Source organism: Caloenas nicobarica, chromosome 30, assembly GCF_036013445.1.
Source record: "Caloenas nicobarica isolate bCalNic1 chromosome 30, bCalNic1.hap1, whole genome shotgun sequence".
NCBI lineage: Eukaryota > Metazoa > Chordata > Aves > Columbiformes > Columbidae > Caloenas > Caloenas nicobarica.
Window position 1 is genome coordinate 2,205,976 of NC_088274.1, and position 25,932 is coordinate 2,231,907.

The 25,932-nt window shown below is 51.6% G+C and overlaps 1 protein-coding gene across 1 annotated transcript; it reads right to left on the reverse strand.

The window, feature by feature from the left end:
• Positions 1 to 299: 299 nt before the first annotated feature.
• Positions 300 to 21,514, reverse strand: LOC135999852 (olfactory receptor 14A16-like). Its single transcript, XM_065653425.1, has 2 exons — positions 21,456 to 21,514; positions 300 to 1,254 (listed from the first exon to the last, which is right to left on the reverse strand). Exons 1-2 carry the CDS (start codon positions 21,512 to 21,514, stop codon positions 300 to 302), a joined length of 1,014 nt encoding a protein of 337 aa, XP_065509497.1.
• Between the last annotated feature and the right edge of the window lie 4,418 nt (positions 21,515 to 25,932).

The window sequence follows — 25,932 nt, forward strand, 5'->3', positions numbered from 1 at the left end:
AGGAAGGTGTTTTCATTTCCTGTTCATTCTAGCTATGCTGAGGATGGACCTCAGACTGAAAAAAAAAAAAGAAAAGCTGTTGTAGGTTCATTTATTTCACTCAAATACAATGAGAAACTCCTCATTTACACAAACTGTCTCAGTCACACAAGATGTGAGGATACTTAATGGGATGTCTAGTGACATTACTTTGAAGACATCATCATATGAGGAAAAGGAAAAAAAATATAGCAAAGGAAAGACAAACTCAGCCTGTCATGACATACACTGGGAGCAATTTTCAGAGAGAATTAAGCAGCCTATGGCTGCTGAAAACATCCAGTCATCAGCTTCCTAAGAGCATCCTTGAGCTCCTGGTTCCTCAAGCTGTAGATGAGGGGGTTCAGTGTCGGAGGTACCACTGAGTACAGAACAGACACCACCAGATCCAGGGATGGGGAGGAGATGGAGTGGTGTTTTAGGTAGGCAAATGCACCAGTGCTGATAAACAGAGAGATCACAGCCAGGTGAGGGAGGCACGTGGAAAAAGCTTTGTGCCATCCCTGCTCAGAGGGGATTCTCAGCACAGCCCTGAAGATCTGCACATAGGACAGCAGGATGAAAATAAAACTTCCCAAAACCAGAAAACCACTGAAACCAAGAAGCCCAAATTCCCTGAGGTAGGAGTGCGAGCAGGAGAGCTTGAGGATCTGGGGGATTTCACAGAAGAACTGGTCCAGGGCATTGCCCTTGCACAGTGGCAGTGAAAATGTATTAGTTGTGTGCATCCCAGCATAGACAAACCCACTGGCCCAGGCAGCTGCTGCCATGTGGACACAAGCTCTGCTGTCCAGGAGGGTCCCGTAGTGCAGGGGTTTGCAGACGGCAACGTAACGGTCATAGGACATGACAGTGAGAAGGGCACACTCTGCTGATATTGCAAATAAAAGGAGAAAGACCTGAGAAACACAACCTTGGTAAGAGATGTCCCTGGTGTCCCAGAGGGAATTGGCCATGGATTTGGGGACAGTGGTGGAGATGCAGCCCAAGTCGAGGAAGGAGAGGTTGAGCAGGAAGAAGTACATGGGGGTGTGCAGGTGCTGGTCACAGGCTATGGTGGTGATGATGAGGCCGTTGCCCAGGAGGGCAGCCAGGTAGATGCCCAGGAAGAGCCAGAAGTGCAAGAGCTGCAGCTCCCGTCTGTCTGTGAACGCCAGGAGGAGGAACTGGGTGATGGAGCTGCTGTTGGACACTTGCTGCCGATGGGCATGGACACTGTCAGAGGAGGGAATGAAAGCGACACATTAGCAGAAACTTCTCTGAGCAAAATCAAATCCATTTCTCACACACCCTCCCCTGCTCCACACCCCCTTGTCCTTTTCCAGACCTTCCTTCAGCTCCGTGGCTGAGCCCTGGGTGGTGCTGGCTGGAGGTGCCGTGAGGAGCAGGGCCTGTGCCCGCTGGCTGCCCAGGAGTCAGCCCTGCTCTGCAGCAGGGGGTCATGGAACGGGGGCAGGGGCCAGTCCTGGGGTTCAGCTTTGTCAGATGGAACCACAAGATGTCTCACCCTTACCTAAGGTCTCAGCATCTCACGTTTAGCCCAAGACACACATGGCACATTGCACAAACCCGACAGCATTTTCTCTGCTGTAGCAACTCTGCGTTTCTCTGTGTGCCTTTCAGAAAACACAAAGATGCTGTAGGACAGGTTTGCATCCTGGAGCAAAGCTCCCAGCTTGGAAGGACACCTGAAGGATATGTCCAAGTGTTGTAATGACGGCGTTTGATTCAGAGAGATTCAGCTCATTCTGCAGCCCCACAGACTGCATTGCCCACACCCCACAGGGCAGAGGAAAGCTGGGACACGTGTTCCCATGGACACACCTGCAGGAAAGGACCCACAAGATCAGGCTGTGACTGTGCAGCTGAAACTCCCATCCCCAGAGAGCCTGACAGCAAGAACAAGATCACAACGACAGTGACCCAGAGCAGTGGAGCAAGAAGGAAAATGCGGTGAGGGTGGGTGTGAGAGAGGCCAGGGCAGAGGCAGCCGGGCACTCAGACAGCGTCACCCTTCCCCAGCTGTGCAGCCACCTCCCACACACCAGCATTGCCGGGCAGCTGCTCTCAGCCCCTGTGCTCTGCAGAGGGAACTGGAGCTCTGGCTGCACAGGAGCTGCTTCATGCCTTGGAGCCCCCAGCCCTGAGGGCAGAGGCTTTGCTGGGTGGGAGAGGAGGCGAGGGGGCTGCTCAGAGGAGGGATCTGCACTGTGGGGGATCACAGGGAGTTTTCTGTGTTTTCCCTCCTATAACAATTCCGGGTTTAGTTTCCTCGAATTTCTGATCATTTCCCTGCTGCCTAGAGATTCTCCCCCTGGGAGGTCTTGCCATGTTGTCATGTCTTTTCCCTGTCAGTGCTCACATACTCCATCCCACCCTCTGTGCCCTCACCCTGGCTCTACAGATGCCCTGCCTGTTGCAGGGCACTGCCTGGGGGCATCTTCCTGTTTGCAGCTTGGAAAACAAGACAAATCAGACTAAAGCTGAGGGGTCCAGCAAAGGTGATGCAGGTGCTGCCCACAGCCAGAGGAGTGGTGAAGGGATGTTATGAGCCTTCTGGCAGATGTACTCATCGCTCAAAGTTGCCATTCAGGACTCTCACTGACTTCTTTAAGAATGAGGGCTCATTTTCATTTTATCCTTTTCTGCTCCTCTCAAACCTTGGGATAGGAAACTGAAAAGAAAGGCTCAGGAAGGCTTCTTATCTGTCTGGTAATCCTTGCATTGATCTTCTCCTTGAGGCATCTACTTGGAAAAAGTCTTGGGGGTGATCTGGAGCTGTGAGCAGCCCTGACCCACACAGCTCCCTCTCCACAGCACAAGCTCCCTTCCTGCCCTCATAGGGGTTACTCCTTCCTCCCACAGCTTCTCCCCACAGTGCCATGGGGATCTCCCCAGGCAGGCTGAGCGCTGACCCTGGCAGGCGGCAGAGCCCCTGCCCTGGCACAGCCCTGGGGTGCAGGGACCCTGCTCTGCAGGACAGCCCTGGAAACACCTGTATGCTCACCCTGCTTCACAGCTGTTCAACATTGCTTGAACAAGAGGCCCCTCCTTACAGATCCCACAAATTGTGCCTGTGCTAACTTTAGGAGATGCCTCCAGGACGTACAGCTGCATTGCCCTGCACCCAGAGACTTACCATGGCAAGGGCTGCAAAGATTTCTCCTCCAGTGAGCTCTCAGTCATCCTTCCAGTCCTGACCACCTTTAACCTCTCTCTGCCTCGCTCGCCTCCCTGAGATCCCCAGGCAGAGCCCTCAGCCCTGCTGCACTTTGCAGAGGAGCTGCTCCTGGGCAGAGCTGTCTCTCTGCAGCGCTGCCGCTTGCCATGAGCTCCCTCTGTCCCAGGAGCCCAGCCCAGCTCAGCAGCACAGGAACAGCCCAAGGTGCTTTAATGATCCCTCTGGTGGCTTTGGCGCTGAGTCCATGAACCTCAGACACAGAGAGGAAGTTGAAGAAACCTCTCAAGAAGTCAAAGTCTCATTCAAACTCCAAAGTTTCTTATAATGTTAATGGGTCCCACTGAGGAACACTACTGAGGAACTGACCCCAGCGTCTGGTTAGAGAAGGAAACTGGAGGCAAAGATGACAGGTCAGGAAAAACAAGGTGAAGGTCTCTCTGATGATCAGGAAACCTGGTTGTGTTTCATTAACCAAAGGGCCAAGCCTTGACCCCCAACCCTTGGAAGGCAGATCCTGTCCCTCCCACATTGCCCAGGGCTGTTCCTGGGACAGTGTGATGTGGGGCTGTGCAAGGCCAAGGGCAGGACTATGGTCCAACACCTCCCAGGTTCCTGGCTGGGGACAAGGAGGCCATGAGGCCCCTGTGCTGTAAGGACAAGGTGTCTCCTCACAGGCATCAGAGGTGGAGACAACAGCCATAGCTGAGGGGAGAAGGAGCTCATGTCTGTTGGGGGCTTTCAGCCTCTTTACATCCGTGATCATCTCCACGACAGCCTGTGCTATGCTGTGGCATGACCTGCACCTCTTTCCCTGCAGGCTGGAGACATTCCCCCTGCTGCCCCACCTTGCTCTTGACTGAGCATCTTCCTTCCTTTGCTGATCTCTCTCCATCCTCCCCAGCTGTTCCTTGAAGCACAAAGCCTTGGGCTGATGCAGACTCCCTCTGGGTGACCTGCTCCACCACAGCACTGCCCTTCCGCTCACATTCCTTTCTCTGCATGTCGAGCTGGAACCACCAAAGCTAAACTTTGTGGCATTAGTTCTTTCTCATGCTCTTTCCCACTATGAAGAAAACCTCCACCATGTCTGAAACCACCCTTCAAGCACTCTCAGGCTCCTCCTACACTGCTGCAGCCTCCCCAGCGCTGCTGGGCCAAAGCAGCCCAGGTCCCTCAGCATCCCACACCATGTGCACAAGGTCCTGAACCCTGCCTTGGCAGAGCCCTACACTCTTCAGTTCCTCCCTAGCTCTCCAAACTGGGAAGCCGCACACTGGCACACACCCGTGTGCGTGGGTTCACACCAGTGCTGAACCGAATGGGATGAGAACTCCAGGTGTCTGGGTCCCCACGCTCCTCCTCATGCAGCCCCGTGTGCAGCTGCCTTGTTCATGGTGAGCGTGCAGCATGGGCTTGTGTGGCGGCCCTTGTAGTGCCCAGGCCCTTCTCCTCAGGGTCACTGCTCAGCGTGTCAGGTCCTGCTCTGTCCTGCTGGATGGGGTTATTCTCCTGCCCCCATAAAGCTCCTGCAGAGCTTTTGGATGGTGGAATCCCAAAGTTTCTCAAGGTCTGGACCCTCCTTGGACTGAAGATCCTTTTGTGGTCAGCTCTTGATGTTTACCTGCAGATGGCTTATCCTGATGAGGGTGTCTCTCCAAAGATAACAGCATGAGGAGTTTCAGGGCACTACAAATAGCCCCTCCTGGAGAAACTGGGGGATCTTGGGGGTCTGGTGCTCATCATGCCAGAGGTCTGGACTCCGAGGGGAAGTTGCCCTTTATGTGAGGGAGCAGTAGGAATGTGTGGAGTTCTGCCTGGGGACAGAGAATATCAGCTGAAGAGCTGAGGAGTCAGCATGAGAGGGCGGAACAACATGGGCAATGTTGTGGTGGGTGGACATCAGCTACAGACTCACTGATGAGGAAGAGGAATTAGATGAGGCCTCCTTCAGACACATGAAAGAAGTCTCATGTTTGCAGGGCCATTTCTTCACAGCAGACCTAAGATATCTCAATATCTGCAAGGTACCAGCCATGCAGGAGGAGTTTGGAGCTCATTGACAACATCTTCCTGACACGGGTGACTGAGGAGTCAGTGAGGTGAGCTGCCCTGTGGGACTTCCCACCTACAAACCAGAAAGAGTTGGTCAGGGATGTAGCAGTCAGGGATGAGAAAGAAGAGTTGAGGCTCCTGGAAGATGATAACAAGGCAAAGAGCAGGATTTCAGGAGAGCAGGCTTTGGCCTGCGGAGGGTACTACTTGGGTCCTATGGGGTATGACCTTGGTGTCTGTAGCGTGTTTTCTCTCACATTTCCTCCCTCCTCTCTCCCACCTGCTGTTGTGCAGCGTTTTTTACCCTTTCTCAAATACAATATCACAGAGGTGCTGTCAGCATCACCGAGTGGCTCAGATTTGTCAAGGAGTGGGTCCATCTTGGAGCCAGCTGAAATCGGCTCTGTCTGACATCAGTCAAACTCCTGTTTTTTTCTCCGAGAGGTGACAACTGTAGCACAGCCACACTCAGCCCAGTTCCAAGACTTGGCCATGTAAACCCAATACAGGGTGACAACGTGTTGGATTTTACAAACTCCTTGACCATGAAGAAGAAATGGAAAAGATGTTCTATCAGCAACCAGAGGAAGTCTCCAGTCAATGAGCAGGTTCCTATGGGGAACTGTAATTGCCCTGGTATTCACTGGCCAGGCAAAGCAGCAGGTGCCAACAGTACAGAGGATCTTGGGCCAAGTTCTTAACATGTCTGCCTGGTGGGTCAACGAGGGTGATGCTCACCTGGATCTGGAACTGGCAAACAAGGCAGAGCTGGTCGAGGATGTGAACATCAGTGTCCACCTTGGCTGGTGTGACCAGAAACAGTGGGGTCCCAGGCACCAGAGGGGAGGGAGGAAGGCCAGCAGCAGAGCACAGGCTGGTGGGCTCCAGAGGAGAAGACTTTGACATGACTGGGGGTGCTGATAGAGGTGGTGCCAGGGAAGCAGCTCTGAAGGCTGAAGGAGCTCAGGAAATCTGACAGGCCTTACAGGACAGCCTGCTCTAAGAACGCGAATGATCTCTCTGAGTACCTACAAGAAGTAGCATTTATCTTGTGAGGCTGCTCATCTGAACCGACGGACCTCCAGGGCCAAAAGGCAACACACAGGAGGTGGGAGCGTGTCGAGCTGTAAAGGAGGAATTTAGAAACGTTTTCCATTGATGTGGCGATGATGCCACAGCTGCCGTGGACTTGAAACCTGCAGGGGAGGCTGAGGGCAGCCAGATGAGCTGACACTGCTTCCTTACGGTAAAATAATCAACCAGGGTAACATGGACCTGCTGCTGGACTTCGTAAGAGTAGAAGCAGACAGGACTGAGGTACTTCACGGCTTCTTTGCCTCCATCTTCACCAGCAAGGTCTGCTGGGGCTTTGTTCCTGAAGGCAGAAGTCTGGAGAACACCCAGGAGTGGATGGGGCTCAAGTCAGGGGTTAATTGAGCAAACTCAGACACCATGACAGAAAAGGAAATGGGTCATTTCACCAGCTCCCTGAACACAAGTATCGCTGTGCTGTGGCACCTGACATTCCCAAAAACACCCACCTCTTGGTCCAGAGGAGTGTGACTCCTCTTGAGCTGTCCTGGCCTGTCTCCTGACTCACGAGGTGATTTAAGCACCCACTTTTCTGACATCTTCAATCTTTATCAGGAGACGCTCCAGATCAATATGAACAGGAGACTGCTGAGACCACCTGTTCTGGAAAGGGAGGGAAGGACGAGCAGGGAAGGAAACAGAAGAAATACTGGTTTATAGCTATTTATTATGGAAATGCTCTCTGTTTGGCTGTTCCTGAAATCTCTCTAATCACCCACACCAGACTTGAAGCCCTTTGGAAAATGATGCACAGAGGATTGCCATGAAAGGGCATTTTAGATATTAGTGAGCCCTCTGGTGCTGTGATCCTGAACTGCAGCTACTGAGAGAATGAACAAAGCTCTAATGAAGTGAAAGGCAGAAGCAAACCCCAAGTTTCTGAGGGTGTTTGGGACCCCACGAAGGGCCATCACTGACACAGCTGTGAAGGAAACAACCAGTCGAGGTCCCTGTCCCTGGAGGCTGGTGAAGCAAAGACTTGGACAACAAGGTGGGCATGAGGACATAGCAAAAAAGAAGATGCTAGGTTAGGGCAAATGAAAAGGGATGCACAAGATGTGGTCAGAACTGTTTGGGGGCACTTTTAAAGCAGCCCTGGACCTCATGTGAATTATTCCTCTAGTCAGAGAGATCCTGAGAGCTCTTCCTAAATTGAACACATGAAGGGGATGAAAGGACAGCCTCGTTCAGGCTGGATGAGACCTCAGGAGGTGTCTTGACCAACCTCCTGCTCAAAGCAGGGTCAGACCAGATTACTCAGGGCTTTATCCAAACACATCTTGGACACTTTCTGGGGTAATGTGGATGTGCACTCCTGGGAAACAGCTTCCAGTGCTTGACTGTCCTCAGGATTGGGAAGTTTCTCCCTTTCTATAGCACCTTTCCAAGCCCAACTATCGAGATTGTTTTTACGCATCTACTTACACACCGATGCAGATCCTATTATCCTTCCTTGGACACAAGAATATTGTGGGGGATGATGCTGAATGCCTTGCTGACTGCCAGGTAACAGACCACCACTGCTCTCCCCACGTCCTGCAACCCTGTCCTTTCCTCACAGGAAGCAAAGAGGATGGATAGACACAACCTGCCCTGGGTAAACCCCGTCACCTTCTCTTCCAGACACCCCGAAATGGGGTCCCAGTGGACATGTTCTGGGGCACAGCCCTTAGTTCTCCTTCTCACCCATTGGCCATTTCTGAGAAGTGCACACAATGTGTGAGAGCTGCCAGTGGTCAGGGAGTCCCCCCAGTCTCCATGAGCTTTCCAAGATGGTGGAGAGTGGCCTCACTGTGACATGGTCCTGCTGTCTCAGCTCCTGGGATGCTGCCCCTCCTGTCCCACAGATTGGAAAGGATTAAGTCAGTGCCAGTGACTCCTGACTTGATCTCCATCCACTGCTGGTTGTTCTGCCTCCAGTCACAGAGTCCAGAGAGACCTTGCTGGTGAAGATGGAGGACAAGAGGACAAAGAAATTCTCAACTCTTTCCCTTATTAATTTCATCAGTGGCCACCCCGTGTCTTTATTTTTTTATTAACTGTTCCTTGTATTGCCTTACACGTCTAGACCGAGTTTTGATCTGGACTGTTGCTGTGCTTGGAGGCTGATGTCCTAGAAGACCAGACGAACTAATTTCTGCCACCCTGCCTTGGCAGTTTATTCTGTCCGTGTTGCAGCTCTGTCTGCAACACTGACAGCTCCAGCTCAGCCAGTCAGGTCCCTGGCTGAGGACATTGCCTCACATCTGGGCTGAACCACTCCAGCTGTGGCACCAGCCCAGCTCTGACCTGCCCCAAGGAAACCTGGTACCAAGTGTCCAAGAGCCCATGTGTGCAAAGGCTTTGCTTCAGAGCACTGACATGACATGGCCAAAGATTGCTGAATGTCTCTCTACTCCTAGGAGTATAAAATCAGAATCAAATGGCTAAATTCCCTCAACTGAAGATATTCCTCCCCCAGCTTGGAGAAATTAGATCATTTCCTGTAACATTCCTTGTGTCCTGTCGAATGACGGGAGAAGAAAAGATGATTCTCATACCAATTTATTTTTAAATACAAAGAACACAATGCTGGAAGGAAGTCTCTGTGCAGAAGAGAGAAAATCTACATCACTGATTACCTGAGATTGTTTCAAAGGCTGTTCCCCTGGAGTCCCAGGGACTCCTGGAGGGAGCCGCGAGGGGCCAGAGAAAGGGACATCATGGGCTGCTCCTGTGCTGCTGAGCTGGGCTGGGCTCCTGGGACAGAGGGAGCTCATGTCAAGCGGCAGCGCTGCAGAGAGACAGCTCTGCCCAGGAGCAGCTCCTCTGCAAAGCGCAGCAGGGCTGAGGGCTCTGCCTGCAGCACCGAGGGGAGAGGAGCCAGGCACAGAGAGGGGAAAGGCAATGTAGGTGGTACGTTGCTGAGGGCTCATTGAGAGACAAATCTTAACAGTCCTAACACGGTAAGTCTCTGCATGTAGGACAATGCAGCTGCATTTCCTGGAGGGATCTCCTAAAGCTGGCACATGACACAGTTTGCAGGATCTGTCAGGTCTCTCTCACACTATCTCTGTTGTAGAGCAGAACACACTCCAGAGCAGAGCTTCCCTGCTGCCCTGTCAGTGGGAAAGGGCATGATGGCACCTTCTGCTGAGGGTGACTGCAGGGGGAGCACCCAGGGGTGCCCAGGGCTGTCCTGCAGAGCAGGGTCCCTGCACCCCAGGGCTGTGCCGGGGCAGGGACTCTGCCGCCTGCCAGGGTCAGCGCTCAGCCTGCCCGGGGAGATCCCAACAACACTGAGGGGAGAAGCTGTGGGGGGAAGGAACGACCCCCGGCAGGGCAGGGTCCTTCTGCTGCTGGGTTCTCCGTGGGTCAGGGCTGCTCACAGCTCCAGCTCACTGCAGACTACTTCCAACTGGAGGTTTCAAGGAGAAGGTCTATGGAGTTATTAGTGTAGATATAACGAGCTTTCCTGAGTCTGTCCTTTCAGTTTCCTCTTCCAAGACTGGGGGGAGGGAGGTGTAGGAAAGGATAAATGCAGAAGGAGGTCTCAAGTTTTAACAAGTCACTGAGACTCCTGCACTGCAACTCTGAGTGATCAGCACATCTGCCAGAAGACTCGGAACATCCCTTCAGCCACTCCTCTGCCTATGGACAGCAGCAGCACCACCTCTGCTGAACCCACCAGCCTGAGGCTGACCTGTCCTGTTTTCCATGCAAGAAACAGGAAGATGCCCCCAGGCAGTGCCCTGCAAACAGGCAGGATCTGTAGGGCCAGGGTGAGGGCACAGAGGGTGGGATGGTCTGTGGGTGCTGACAGGGAAAAGACATGGACAGGGAAACACCTCCCAGGAGGAAAATCTCCCTGCAGCAAGGATATGATCTGGGAAGGAGAGGAAAATGAAAACAGAAATGTTGTAGGAGGGAGAATGCGGGAAACTCTGTACGAAGCCCTCCAATGCAGATCCCTCCTGTGAGCAGCCCCCTCGCCTCCTCTCCCACCCAGCAAAGCCTCTGCCCTCAGGGCCGGGGGCTCCAAGGCATGAACCAGCTCCTGTGCAGCCAGAGCTCCAGTTCCCTCTGCAGAGCACAGGGGCTGAGAGCAGCTGCCTGGCAATGTTGGTGTGTGGGAGGTGGCTGCACAGCTGGGGAAGGGTGACGCTGTCTGAGTGCCCGGCTGCCCCTGCCCTGGCCTCTCTCAGACCCACCCTCACCGCATTTTCCTTCTTGCTCCACTGCTCTGGGTCGCTGCTGTTGTGATCTGGTTCTTGCTGTCAGGCTCTCTGGGGATGGGAGTTTCAGCTGCAGTCACAGCCTGATCTTGTGGATCCTTTCCTGCAGCTGTGTCCATGGGAACACGTGTCCCAGCTTTCCTCTGCCCTGTGGGGTGTGGGCAATGCAGTCTGTGGGGCTGGGGAATGAGCCATGTGTGTTCTGGAGTAAATGCGGGGTACTGAGACCTTGGGAAAGGTTTAGTCATGTTGTGGCCTGAGGTGCATCCTTCTGCTCTCAGCAGTGCCTGGTGGCTTTTCAGGGTAGCATGGCAGTGTGATCAGCCTCCATCTCAGAAAGCTGCCAGCCCAGGGCAGCTGGGAGCAAGACAGAGGGACAGAGCAGCTGCCCTCACTCTGCACTGACCCACAGGCATTCTCTTGCTTTGCAGGACTCGCTCTGTTCTCCCTGAGCACAGTAGAAATGCTGAGGGTTTATGACACCCAACAAAATCTGCAGTGACCATGGGGGGAGGTGTAAAAACCCTGGAACTCCTAAACTTCATTCACCCTCTCTGTTACTTATCACTGGGAATGCAAGTGCTGACAGCCCTTCTATGTTAGCAGAACCAGGACAGTCCCCACCGTTCCCTGACTGCACTTCATTAGGGCTGGGCTGACTTAGCGAGAGCCCATGGGCAGAGGCCCTGCTTTTGGTTGCACATTTGGCCAGCACCAAGCAGGGCTCCAGCCACAGTGCTGAAGAAAGTTCTCCTAGAAAAAGAAAAGGGTGTCTGTGTGTAACAGGTGAGGGTCTATGGGAGTTGGTTTGATTATAGTCAGAGGACTTTCCCCTGGCTTCTCACTGTCTTTTTTTTTTTTCTCATGACACTGCCCCATGCTCAGGAAAAGCAAATGTCCAATGGCAGCTCCATCACCCAGTTCCTCCTCCTGGCATTCTCAGACACACGGGAGCTGCAGCTCTTGCACTTCTGGCTCTTCCTGAGCATCTACCTGGCTGCCCTCCTGGGCAACGGCCTCATCATCACCACCACAGCCTGTGACCAGCACGTGCACACCCCCATGTACTTCTTCCTGCTCAACCTCGCCCTCCTTGACCTGGGCTTCATCTCCACCACTGTACCCAAATCCATGGCCAATTCCCTCCAGGACACGTGCGCCATTTCCTACACAGGATGTGCTGCACAGGTCTTTTTTTCCTTTTTCTGTGGTACAGCAGAATATTGTCTCCTCACCATCATGTCCTACGACCGCTACATTGTCATCTGCAAACCCCTGCACTACGGGACCCTCCTGGGCAGCAGAGCTTGTGGCCACACGGCAGCAGCTGCCTGGGCCACTGGGTTTCTCACTGCTCTGCTGCACACGGCCAATACATTTTCACTGCCACTGTGCAAGGGCAATGCCCTGGACCAGTTCTTCTGTGAAATCCCCCAGATCCTCAAGCTCTCCTGCTCAGATGCCTACATCAGGGAAGTTGGGCTTCTTGTAGGTACTGTCTGTTTAACTTTTGGCTGTTTTGTTTTCATTGTGCTGTCCTATGTGCAGATCTTGAGGGCCGTGCTGAGGATCCCCTCTGAGCAGGGACGGCACAAAGCCTTTTCTATGTGCCTCCCTCACCTGGCCGTGGTCTCCCTGTTTGTCAGCACTGTCATGTTTGCCTACCTGAAGCCCCCCTCCATCTCTTCCCCTTCTCTGGATCTGGTGGTGTCTGTCCTGTACACAGTGCTGCCTCCAGCAGTGAACCCCCTCATCTACAGCATGAGGAACCAGGAGCTCAAGGGTGCCCTGTGGAAACTCATATCTTACTGTTTTCTGAAGCAATAAACTGCCCATCTGCTTCTACATAAGAGTTTTAATGTAGCTAATTGCAGGCCTAGCCTGTCATCTGGATTTTCTGTTACTGGTTGGTTTTTTATTGTGATAATGTTGTCATGCCCTTTCTAGTTCTCTCTCTGCTTTTCTTTTACAACCACTGGCTATGTAAATGAGGAGCCGTGCTCTCCTTGTCTCTTAAACAAAATAAACATTCCTGTAGTAACTTGTTTTTCACTATATCCTTCCTCCAAGGCCTACTTGGAGGTTCAGGGAAAATTCCTGTGTGGGTGGGAGGAGGGGAAAAGAGTCCAGCCTGGCAGCACTGCCAGGGAGCAGCAGCGCTTGGCCTTCCAGAGCTGTTCTCGTTCCACTCCCACACTCTCCTTCTCACCCCTTGTGTTGGTGCAAGGCCTGAGTGCTCTGGCAGCCTGGTCACCGTCCTGCTGTGTGTGAGTCCTGTGAGCGCAGGCAGGGACAGGCAATGGGCACTGCTGTGACAGAGCTGGCCTCCGTAATAGTACTTCTGTAAAGAAAAGTGATGTTCACAGGGCAGTGCCTGAAGGCTTAGGTCTTTTTCAAGTTTCTCTTAAGAACATGCACAAGAAAGCAGCCTGCAGGTTGAAACACCAGTGTACAGCTGAACAGTGTGTGTGTGCAGGGCTGGGCACACAGCAGTGTCCTCTCACAGCCAGGCCTCCTGCCAGAGACCTGCAGGACCAGCAGAGCAGGGTCTGGGCTGTGCCATGTGCACTGGACACCCTGAGGAAGGAGCCTCAGGTCAATCATCATGCACTGGCCCCTCACAGCCACCATTTCCAGCACTGGCTTCTCCCCACAGAGGTTGTTTTTCCCTCCATGGATGGACACTGAATGAATAGTTCAGCAGTCCAAGTTTGTATTGTAAAGATGAGATATGAGCACGCACATCATGTATGTGATGTGACATGAACACGAGTGAGCACAAACACCATCAACTATTCCTTGGGGTTCCATGAAGGCCTGTGGCACAAAGAAGGCCTTGAGGTCACTTCATATTGGGAGGAACACCCCATGGGAAATCACCTGAATGCAGCCCTGGGATGTGCTTCCTTTAACTGAGGTCCCCGTGTCCATTCCTCATGACGTGGGACATCTCAGATGAGTGCAGAGCAGGGGGACACACCACAGGGCTGAGGTGTCTCCCGTCCCTTGGGAGTGGCAACAGGAGGCCAGAGAGGCACTGTGACTCCTGCCTCTATGTGTGAAAGGGACAGACTCTGTCTGTGAGCATCCCTGGGTGCATAAGGAGTCCATGAGGCCAGCTCAGATGTGGACACCTGACAGAACCCTGGTAGCCGGAGGCTGTCCTGAGGAGCCCCGTACCCCTGAGGCCCCAGAGGAAGGCAGGGCAATGGAGGAGTTTGCCTCAGCTGATGAGGACTGGGTTAGGGACCAGTTAATCAATCTGGACATCCATAAATCCATGGGTCCAGATGGGATGCACCCGCGGGTGCTGAGGGAGCTGGCTGAAGTCATTGCTGGACCGGTCTCCGTCATCTTTGCCAAGTCTTGGGAAACGGGAGAGGTGCCTGAGGACTGGAGGAAAGCAAATGGCACTCCGGTCTTCAAAAAGGGCAAGAAGGAGAACCCGGGCAACTATAGACCGGTCAGCCTCACCTCCATCCCTGGGAAAGTGATGGAACACCTTATCCTTGGTGCCATCTTAAGACATATCAAGGATAAGAGGGTCATCAGGGACAGTCAACATGGCTTCACCAAGGGGAAGTCGTGTTTGACCAACCCCATAGCCTTTTATGAAGATGTAACAAGGTGGATTGACGATGGCAGAGCAGTGGATGTGGTCTACCTTGACTTCAGCAAAGCATTTGACACCGTCTCCCACAGCATCCTCACGGCAAAACTGAGGAAGTGTGGACTGGATGATCGGGTAGTGAGGTGGACCGCAAACTGGCTGAAGGAGAGAAGCCAGAGAGTCGTGGTCAATGGGGCAGAGTCTGGTTGGAGGCCTGTATCTAGTGGAGTGCCTCAAGGGTCAGTCCTGGGACCAAAACTATTCAATATATTCATCAACAATTTGGATGAGGGAATTGAGTGTACTATCAGCAAGTTTGCTGACGACACCAAGCTGGGAGGAGTGGCTGACACGCCAGAAGGCTGTGCTGCCATCCAGTGAGATCTGGACAGGCTAGAGAGTTGGTCGGGGAAAAATTTAATGAAATATAACAAGGGAAAATGTAGAGTCTTACATCTGGGCAGGAACAACTCCAGGTTCCAGTATAGGTTGGGGAATGACCTGTTAGAGAGCAGTGTAGGGGAAAGGGACCTGGGGGTCCTGGGGGACAGCAGGGTGACCATGAGCCAGCACTGTGCCCTTGTGGCCAAGAAGGCCAATGGCATCCTGGGGTGTATTAGAAGGGGGGTGGTTAGTAGGTCGAGAGAGGTTCTCCTTCCCCTCTACTCTGCCCTGGTGAGACCTCTTCTGGAATATTGTGTCCAGTTCTGGGCCCCTCAGTTCAAGAAGGGCAGGGAACTGCTGGAGAGAGTCCAGCGCAGGGCCACAAAGATGATTAAGGGAGTGGAGCATCTCCCTTATGAGGAAAGGCTGAGGGAGCTGGGTCTCTTTAGCTTGGAGAAGAGGAGACTGAGGGGTGACCTCATCAATGTTTATAAATATATAAAGGGTGAGTGTCACGCGGATGGAGCCAGGCTCTTCTCAGTGACAACCAACAGTAAGACAAGGGGTAATGGGTTCAAGCTGGAACACAAGAGGTTCCACTTAAATTTGAGAAGAAACTTCTTCTCAGTGAGGGTGACGGAACACTGGAACAGGCTGCCCAGGGAGGTTGTGGAGTCTCCTTCTCCGGAGACATTCAAAACCCACCTGGACGCCTTTCTATGTAACCTCACCTAGGTGTTCCTGCCCTGGCAGGGGGATTGGACTAGATGATCTTTTGAGGTCCCTTCCAATCCCTAACATTCTGTGATTCTGTGTGATTCTGTGAACTATTCCCACAGAAGGCAATATTATTGAAGAAGTCATGAACCAAGTGTATCCCAGGGTATGGGCTACTGATGTACCTGGAAGGGCCAAATTGCTGCACCTGTCGAGGTAAAAATCAAAGAAGTACAAAAACTGGTAAGGATAAAACAATACCCTTTGAAAAGGGAGGACAGAGAGGGAATTCGGACGGTGATAGAGAAATTCCTGCAAATCGGGTTATAAACAAAATAACAGAGGATCTCTACCCAGTGGTAGCAAACCCATACACCATTCTGACTGTATTAACCCTGATTTGGTTTACTGCTTTAGATTTAAAGGATGCCTTTTTTTGCCTCCCTCTCCATGAAGCCAGCCAGACAATATTTATGTAAAACACAGCTCACATGGATGGTGTTGCCACAAGGATTTAAGAACAGCCCGACAATATTTGGAAATCAACTTGCTAAAGATCTTGAATCTTGGGAAGCCCCGTCTGATGAAGGACAGATGCTACAATATGTGGATGATATTTTGATCGCTACTAGAACAAAGGAGATGTGCATAACCTGGACCTCACAGAACAGAAACACCTACAATGGAATAAAGAAGCTACACGAGCCTTTGAAGAACTTGGTAAGGCTTTGATGTCAGCCCCTGCTTTAGGACTCCCAGATGTGAGTAAACCATTTTTTCTATTCTCTCACGAGGAGCAGGGAATAGCCTTGGGTATACTGGCACAGGATCTTGGCCCGTACCGACGAGAAGTGGCCTATTTCTCCAAACAATTAGACGCAACTGCAAAGAAGTGGCCTGGATGCCTATGGGCAGTTGCAGCGGTGGTACTGAACATACAGGAGGCCCGGAAATTTACCATGGGTCAGAAGATGACTGTGCTAGTATCCCACACGGTGTCTACAGTTTTGGAAGCAAAAGGGGGACATTGGTTTTCCCCGCAAAGATTTCTTAAATATCAGGCTATAATGGTGGAACAGAATGATGTAGAAATCATCGTCACTAACATTGTGAACCCAGCTTCTTTCCTCAGTGGTAACATCGGAGAACCAGTTCATCACGATTGCCTGGAAACCATCGAAGCAACATACTCCAGCTGACCTGATCTAAAGGACAATTCTATGGAAAACACTGAGGACTGCTTTACGGACTGAAGCAGCTATATCCTGAACAGTGAAAGGCATGCTGGTCATGCTATAACGACTGGCCACGAAGTGATGGAATCTGGACCTCTGCCTAGAAGTACTTCCGCACAAAAGGCAGAAATAATCACCCTTACTTGTGATCTGGAACTAGCTCAAGGTAAAACTGTGAACTTTTATATGGACTCTAAGTATGCTTTTAGGATCGTGCATGCGCACGGAGCAATTTGGAAAGAAAGAGGACTCTTGAACTCTCAAGGCAAATATATCAAACATGCAAATGAGATATTGAAATTATTGGAGGCAGCAACTTCCTAAGAAGGTCGCAATCATGCATATCAAGGCACACCAGAAAGTGAGCTCAGAATTGGAAAAAGCAAATGAGTTGGCAGACAGAGAGGCAAAATTGGCAGCTAAGCAAAAGGTAAAAATAGAAAGTGCCCTGGTCCCCAATGGGCAGGTCTCTTTGGAAGGTAAGCCAGAGTATACTAAGGAAGACCGGAAACTTATTATAGATTTAGAAGGATCATATGATAAGGGAGGGTGGGCTCACACCCCACAAGGAAAACTTATTGTTCCCTCCTATTTAGTTTGGCCTTTAGTAAGGGAAGAGCACAGAAGGGGACATTGGGGAGCAGAAGCACTATATAAACGTTTGATCAGAAAATAATAGCTAGAAATTTGTATACTACCATAAGACAGGTGACACACCAATGTGATCTTTGCCTCCAGACTAATCCCAAAAATACACCCAAGCCAGAAATAGGTCAAATTGGGAAAGGAAAAGGACCTGGGCAACAATGGCAAATTGATTTGTCGGAACTCCCAAGAAAAGGAGGGTACCGATATTTGTTGGTACTGATTGATACCTTTTCAGGTTGGCCAGAAGCATTCCCTACCAGAACAGCAAAAGCTCGGGAGGTAACCAGAACATTAGCACAAGAAATAATCCCAAGGTTTGGAGTTCCAGCTGCCATATCCTCTGATAGAGGGCCATATTTTATTTCAAAAGTTATACAGCAAGTCAGTCAGCATTTGGGAATAGACTGGCAGCTACATACCCCTTGCTGTCCTCAATCCAGTGGCCAGGTAGAAAAAATGCATCATCCAATTAAACAACAAATTGTAAAACTGGGGCAGGAGGTGAACTTAGCTTGGCCTCAATCTTTGCCTTTGGCCCTCTTGCATATATGAAGAAGGCCAAGAGCAAAGGAAGGGTTAAGTCCTTCTGAAATCCAGTGTGGGAGACCCTATAGAGTACAGAAGGGAATGTCTACACAAATAAGGGATGAAATTATGACTTCTTATCTGGTGACATTGGGTAAACAACTTAACAAAACTGGGAAACGTGTTTGGGACTCAGAGCAGGAGTTTGGATGGGGCAGTACATAACATCCGCCTGGGAGATTATGTGTATGTGAAGTCTCTTGCAGAAAAGACTTTGGAACCACAATAGGAAGGGCCATTTCAAGTCCTCCTGACATCCTTCACTGCTATCAAGATTAAAGAACAGAACGCCTGGATCCATCATTCTGAAGTGAAGAAAGCCTGCAAAGCACTATGAAGGGTAACCTAGGTGCAACCTGGAAAATTGTATTTCTTATGCTCATAGCCTTAGCACATGGGTGGGATGAAAATCGGCATGGGCAAAATCTGAATAAAACCACGGGGGGACACTTTAAATTGGTGCTTTGGAATCAAACCAATCAGAATGTATATGTTACATTGCCCACTTCTGCAGGAGACAGTTTTAAGTTTGTGATAATTAACCAAAGTATTCCTGAAATTCTATCAAAGAAATTAGGTTACATCCACCTTGACATGTTTTGGTCCTTCTGGACCTAGACCTTTTGGTCCTTTTAGTCCTTCTGGTCCTTATGGGCCCAGGCGGCACTTACTACATCAGCAAGAAGAAACCCAAAAGAGGAGACAAATGCTACAACTGCAGTGAGCAGGGTTACCACGCCAAAGAACGCAAGCTCCCAACGCAGCCCAAAAGATGCCGTTTCTGCTGGAGCAGCAGCCATATGATTGCCAGCTGCCCCAAAAGAGCTTAGCAGCATGGCGGACAAACACCAGGAGCCTGACTTTTGCATTAACGTTAAGATCTGTTTGTTCTTTGAAGGATAGAGATGGGTTTTCTCAGGTAGAAGTACCCTTCTTACCTGTGGTCAGAGAAAACATAAAGAATCATCATATTAGTAAAAGAATTTACTAACGTCTTAGAAAAGAGAGGACTGATACAGGGAATTAACTAATTAACACGTAACTAATTAATACTTAGAGAACTAACACTCAAGGAGCTAACGCTTAGAGAGCAAACCCTTAACTCACAACACTTAGAACCCTTAACCCACATTACAATTGCCTAGCTTTGCTTAGCCTTGTGTAAGAGAAACAAAAGTTTATTGATGACTTTACAGGCCTTGCAGGGAGACAAAATCTTGGGTACATCCTTGGGTGAATTAGAGAACTGAAACTTGGGCACAGGACAGGAGATACGCCAGTTCTAACCAACTCAGCAGCCTGAGTCCCAGCCAACTCATCACACCAGGCCAGAGGTGAACGTGTACAGAGAAGATGACCCCGGTCCACCATCACTGCGCAGGCGCAACCAGGAGGGGCCAAGGGTGGAGACTATGGGAATGATTTCCCAGAGCTCATTGTAATAAGAACCACCTTCTCGGGGACAGGTTATGAATATGTATAGGCGTTCCTAGAACTTTCATGAATATATAACACTTTACAGTATTTAACTAAGCTCACAGCTACTGGAAATTTGCACGTCTTTGGTGAAAATTATTTCCCCATGTGTCCAGCGCTAAAATAAACATACCTGCTTTACAATCTTACAGGTTGTAAGGTCACTTTCCGCGCGTCACCCTCACTACCTGTAACCAGTGTTTCCAAGTCTTTCCTTCACCAGCCTCCAGGGACAGGGACCTCGACTGGTTGTTTCCTTCACAGCTGTGTCAGTGATGGCCCTTCGTGGGGTCCCAAACACCTTCAGAAACTTGGGGTTTGCTTCTGCCTTTCACTTCATTAGAGCTTTGTTCATTCTTCCAGTAGCTGCAGTTCAGGATCATGGCACCAGAGGGATCACTAACATCTAAAATGCTCTTACAAGCCAAGCCTCTGGGCATCATTTTCCAAAAGGCTTCAAGTCTGGTGTGGGTGATTAGAGAGATTTCAGGAACAGCCAAACAGAGAGCATTTCCTTAATAAATAGCCATAAACCAGTATTTCTTCTGTTTCCTTCCCTGCTCACCCTTCCCTCCCTTTCCAGAACAGGTGATCTCAGCAGTCTCCTGTTCATATTGATCTGGAGCGTCTCCTGATAAAGATTGAAGATGTCAGAAAAGTGGGTGCCTGAATCACCACGTGAGTGAGGAGACAGGCCAGGACAGCTCAAGAGGAGTCACACTCCTCTGGACCAAGAGGTGGGTGTTCCTGGGAATCTCAGGTGCCACAGCACAGCGATACTTGTGTTCGGGGAGCTGGTGAAATGACCCATTTCCTTTTCTGTCATGGTGTCTGAGTTTGCTCAAGTAACCCCTGACTTGAGCCACATCCACTCCTGGGTGTTCTCCAGACTCCTGCCTTCAGGAACAAAGCCCCAGGAGACCTTGCTGGTGAAGATGGAGGCAAAGAAGCCGTGAAGTACCTCAGTCCTTTCTGCTTCTACTCTTACAAAGTCCAGCAGCAGGTCCATGTTACCCTGGTCGGTTATTTTACTGTAAGGAAGCAGCGTCAGCTCATCTGGCTGCCCTCAGCCTCCCCTGCAGGTTTCAAGTCCACGGCAGCTGAGGCATCATTGCCACATCAACGGAAAACGTTTCTAAATTCCTCCTTTACAGCTCGACACGCTCCCACCTCCTGTATGTTGCCTTTTTCCCCTGGAGGTCCGTCAGTTCAGACGAGCAGCCTCACAAGATAAATGCTACTTCTCATGGGTACTCAGAGAGATCATTCGCGTTCTTAGAGCAGGCTGTCCTGTAAGGCCTGTCAGATTTCCTGAGCTCCTTCAGCTTTCAGAGCTGCTTCACTGGCACCACCTCTACCAGCGCCCCCAGTCATGTCAAAGTCTTCTCCTCTGGAGCCCACCAGCCTGTGCTCTGCTGCTGGCCTTCCTCCCTCCCCTCTGGTGCCTGGGACCCCACTGTTTCCTGGTCACACCAGCCAAGGTGGACACTGATGTTCACATCCTCGACTTGTTTGCCAGTTCCAGATCCTGGTGAGCATCACCCTTGTTGACCCACCAGGCAGCCGTGTTAAGAACTTGACCCAAGACCCTCTGGACAGTTGGCACCTGCCACTTTGCCTGGCCAGTGAATGCCAGGGCAATTACAGTTCCCCATAGGAACCGGCTCATTGACTGGAGACTTCCTCTGGTTGCTGATAGAAGATCTTTCCCATTTCTTCTTCATGGTCAAGAAGTTTGTAAAATCCAACACGTTGTCACCCTGTATTGGATTTGCATGGCCAAGTCTTGGAACTGGGCTGAGTGTGGCTGTGCTAGAGTTGTCACCTCTCGGAGAAAACAACAGGAGTTTGACTGACGTCAGACAGAGCCTATTTCAGCTGGCTCCAAGATGGACCCACTCCTTGCCAAATCTGAGACACTCAGTGATGCTGACAGCACCTCTGTGATATTGCATTTGATAATGGGTAAAAACCACTGCACAACAGCAGGTGGGAGAGAGGAGGGAGGAAATATAAAAGGAAAAATGCTACAGACACCAAGGTCATACCCCATAGGACCCAAGTAATACCCTCAGCAGGCCAAAGCCTGCTCTCCTGAAATCCTGCTCTTTGCCTTGTTATCATCTTCCAGGAGCCTCAAGTCTCCTTTCCCATCCCTGACTGTTACATTCCTGACCAACTCTTTCTGGTTTGTAGGTGTAAAGTCCCACAGGGCACCTCACCTCACTGACTCCTCAGTCATCCGTGCCAGGAAGATGTTGTCAATGAGCTCCAAGCCCATCCTGGATGGCTGGTACCTTGCAAATATTGGGATATCTTAGGTTTGCCATGAGGACACAGCCCTGCAAACATGAGGCTACTTTCATCTGTCTGAAGGAGGCCTCATCTAATTCCTCTTCCAGTGAGTCTGTTGCTGATGTCCACCCACCACAACATTGCCCACGTTGCTCTGCCCTCTCATGCTGACTCCTCAGCTCTGAGCTGATATTCTCTGTCCCCAGGCAGAACTCCACACATTCCTGCTGCTCCCTCACATAAAGGGCAACTTCCCCTCGGAGTCCAGACCTCTGGCATGATGAGCACTAGACCCTCAAGACTCCACAGTTTCTCCAGGAGGGGCTATTTGTAGTGCCCTGAAACTCCTCATGCTGTTATCTTTGGAGAGACACCCTCATCAGGATAAGCCATCTGTATGTAAACATCAAGAGCTGACCACAAATGGATTTCAGTCCAGGGAGGGTCCAGACCTTGAGAAAATCTGGGATTCCACCATCACAAAGCTCTGAAAAAGCTTTATCGGGGCAGGAGAATAACCCCATCCATCAGGACAGAGCAGGACCTGACACGCTGAGCAGGGACCCTGAGGAGAAGGGCCTGGGCACTACAAGGGCCGCCACACAAGCCCGTGCTGCACGCTCACCATGAACAAGGCAGCTGCACACGGGGCTGCATGAGGAGGAGCGTGGGGACCCAGACACCTGGAGTTCTCATCCCATTCAGTTCAGCACTGGTGTGACCCCACACACACGGGTGTGTGCCAGTGTGCGGCTTCCCAGTTTGGAGAGCTAGGGAGGAACTGGAGAGTGTAGGGCTCTGCCAAGGCAGGGTTCAGGACCTTGTGCACATGGTGTGGGATGCTGAGGGACCTGGGCTGCTTTGGTCCAGCAGCGCTGGGGAGGCAGCAGCAGTGTAGGAGGAGCCTGAGAGTGCTTGAAGGGTGGTTTCAGAGATGGTGGAGGTTTTCTTCATAGTGGGAAAAAGCTTGAGAAAGAAATAATGCCACAAAGTGCAGGTGGGTAGGTTCCAGCTGGACATGAGGAGAAAGGAATGTGAGTGGAAGGGCAGTGCTGTGGTGGAGCCGGTCACCCAGAGGGAGTCTGCATCAGCCCAAGGCTTTGTGCTTCAAGGAACAGCTGGGGAGGATGGAGAGAGATCAGCAAAGGAAGGAAGATGCTCAGACAAGAGCAAGGTGGGGCAGCAGGGGGGATGTCTCCAGCCTGCAGGGAAAGAGGTGCAGGTGATGCCACACCATAGCACAGGCTGTCGTGGAGATGATCAAGGGATGTAAAGAGGCTGAAAGCCCCCAACAGACATGAGCTCCTTCTCCCCTCAGCTATGGCTGTTGTCTCTAGCACCGATGCCTGTGAGGAGACACCTTGTCCTTACAGCACAGGGGCCTCATGGCCTCCTTGTCCCCAGCCAGGAACCTGGGAGGTGTTAGACCATAGTCCTGCCCTTGGCCTTGCACAGCCCCACATCACACTGTCCCAGGAACAGCCCTGGGCAACGTGGGAGGGATAGGATCTGCCTTCCCAGGGCTGGGGGTCAGGGCTTGGCCCTTTGGTTAATGAAACACATCCAGGTTTCCTGATCATCAGAGACCTTCACCTTGTTTTTCCTGATGTGTCATCTCCGCCTCCAGTTTCCTTCTCTAACCAGACGCTGGGGTCAGTTCCTCAGTAGTGTTCCTCAGTGGGACCCATTAACATTATGAGAAACTTTGGAGTTTGAATCTGACTTGACTTCTTGAGAGGTTTCTTCAACTTCCTCCAGGGTCTGAGGTTCATGGACTCAGCACCAAAGCCAACAGAGGGGGCATTAAAGCGCCTTGGGCTGCTCCTGTGCTGCTGAGCTGGGCTGGGCTCCTGGGACAGAGGGAGCTCATGGCAAGCGGCAGCGCTGCAGAGAGACAGCTCTGCCCAGGAGCAGCTCCTCTGCAAAGCGCAGCAGGGCTGAGGGCTCTGCCTGGGGATCTCAGGGAGACGGACAAGGCAGAGAGAGGTTAAAGGTGGTCAGGACTGGGAGGATGACTGAGAGCTCACTGGAGGAGAAATCTTTGCAGCCCTTGCCATGGTAAGTCTCTGGGTGCAGGGCAATGCAGCTGGAACTCATGGAGTCAACTCCAAAAACTGGCACAGCCACAGCTGGTGGGATCTATAAGGACGGGGATTTTGTCAGGCAATTTCAAACAGCTGTGAAGCCGGGTGAGCACCCAGAGGTGCCCAGGGCTGTCCTGCACAGCAGGGTCCCTGCACCCCAGGGCTGTGCCGGGGCAGGGACTCTGCCGCCTGCCAGGGTCAGCGCTCAGCCTGCCCAGGGAGATCCCCACGGTGCTGTGGGAGGAAGGAGTGACCCCTATGAGGGCAGGAAGGGAGCTTGTGCTGTGGAGAGGGAGTTGTGTGATTCAGGGCTGCTCACAGCTCCAGATCACCCCCAGGACTTTTTCCAAGTAGATGCCTCAAGGAGAAGATCAATGCAAGGATTACCAGACAGATAAGAAGCCTTCCTGAGCCTTTCTTTTCAGTTTCATATCCCAAGGGTTCAGAGGTGCAGAAAAGGATAAAATGAAAATGAACCCTCATGCTTAAAGAAGTCACTGAGACTCCTGAACTGCAACTCTGAGTGATGAGTTCATCTCCCAGGAGGCTCACAACATCTCTTCACCACTCCTCTGGCTGTGGACAGCACCTGCATCACCTTTCCTGGACCCCTCAGCTTTAGTCTGACCTGTCCTGTTTTCCAAGCTGCAAACAGGAAGATGCCCCCAGGCAGTGCCCTGCAACAGGCAGGGGATCTGTAGGGCCAGGGTGAGGGCACAGAGAGTGGGATGGTCTGTGAGTGCTGACAGGGAAAAGACATGGACAGGGAAACACCTCCCAGGAGGAAAATCTCCCTGCAGCAAGGATATGATCTGGGAAGGAGAGGAAAATGAAAACAGGAATGTTGTAGGAGGGAGAATGCGGGAAACTCTGTACGAAGCCCTCCAATGCAGATCCCTCCTGTGAGCAGCCCCCTTACCTCCTCTCCCACCCAGCAAAGCCTCTGCCCTCAGGGCCGGGGGCTCCAAGGCATGAAGCAGCTCCTGTGCAGCCAGAGCTCCAGTTCCCTCTGCAGAGCACAGGGGCTGAGAGCAGCTGCCCGGCAATGCTGGTGTGTGGGAGGTGGCTGCACAGCTGGGGAAGGGTGACGCTGTCTGAGTGCCCGGCTGCCTCTGCCCTGGCCTCTCTCAGACCCACCCTCACCGCAGTTTCCTTCTTGCTCCACTGCTCTGGGTCACTGCTGTTGTGATCTTGTTCTTGCTGTCAGGCTCTCTGGGGATGGGAGTTTCAGCTGCAGTCACAGCCTGACCTTGTGGGTCCTTTCCTGCAGCTGTGTCCATGGGAACACGTGTCCCAGCTTTCCTCTGCCCTGTGGGGCTGTGGGCAATGCAGTCTGTGGGGCTGGGGAATGAGCTGAGTCTCCCCCAATTAAATGCCATCATTAGGACCCTTGGCTGTCTCCTTGAGGTTTTCAATCAAAGCTATGATCATCCCTCCAGGATGCAAATCTGTCATACAGCATCCTTGTGTTATCTGAAAGTGCCATGAAGAAACACAGACATGCTGTGACAGAGAAAATGCTGTTGGGTTTGTGAAATGAGCCGTGTGTGTCCTAGGCTAAATGTGGGGTGCTGACACATTGGGAAAGGGTGAGACATTGTGGTCAGAGGTGGATCCCTCTGCTCTCTGCAGTGCCTGGTGGATTTTCAGGGTACCACGGGAGTGTGATCAGACTCCATCTCAGAAAGGTGACAGAGGGACAGAGCAGCTCCCCTCACTCTGTACAAAACCTTCAGGTGCCCTCTGGTCATGCAGGTCTCGCAGCAGAAGTGCTGAAGTTTTCTGTCACCCAAGAACACTCCCCAGGGGAGTTGGGGGGCAGATGTAAAAAACATAGAACTCTTAAACTGCCTTGCCACCTCCCATTCCATAGCACTGACACTGCAGATGCTGACAGGCCATTCTGCATTGGCAGTGGTTTCATCTGAGAAAGCTGAATGCCAGGACCGATCCCTGCCCCTACTCGGTTCTCCAGGGTTGGATTGATTTATCAAGAGCCCATGGGCAGAGGACTTGCTCTTCATTGCATCGAACAAGGCTCTGGCCATGGAGCTGAAGGTATATACCCTGGAAAAAGAAAAGGGTCTGTGTCTGTGACAGGTGGAGACTCTATGCAAAAAGCTTTTCATTGTATTTGAACAAGTCTCACCTAACTTGTCACAGTCTTTTCCTCCTGTGACAGAGCCCCATGTAAGAGAAAGCAAATGTCCAATGGAAGCTCCATCACTCAGTTCCTCCTCCTGGCATTCTCAGACACACGGGAGCTGCAGCTCTTGCACTTCTGGCTCTTCCTGGGCATCTACCTGGCTGCCCTCCTGGG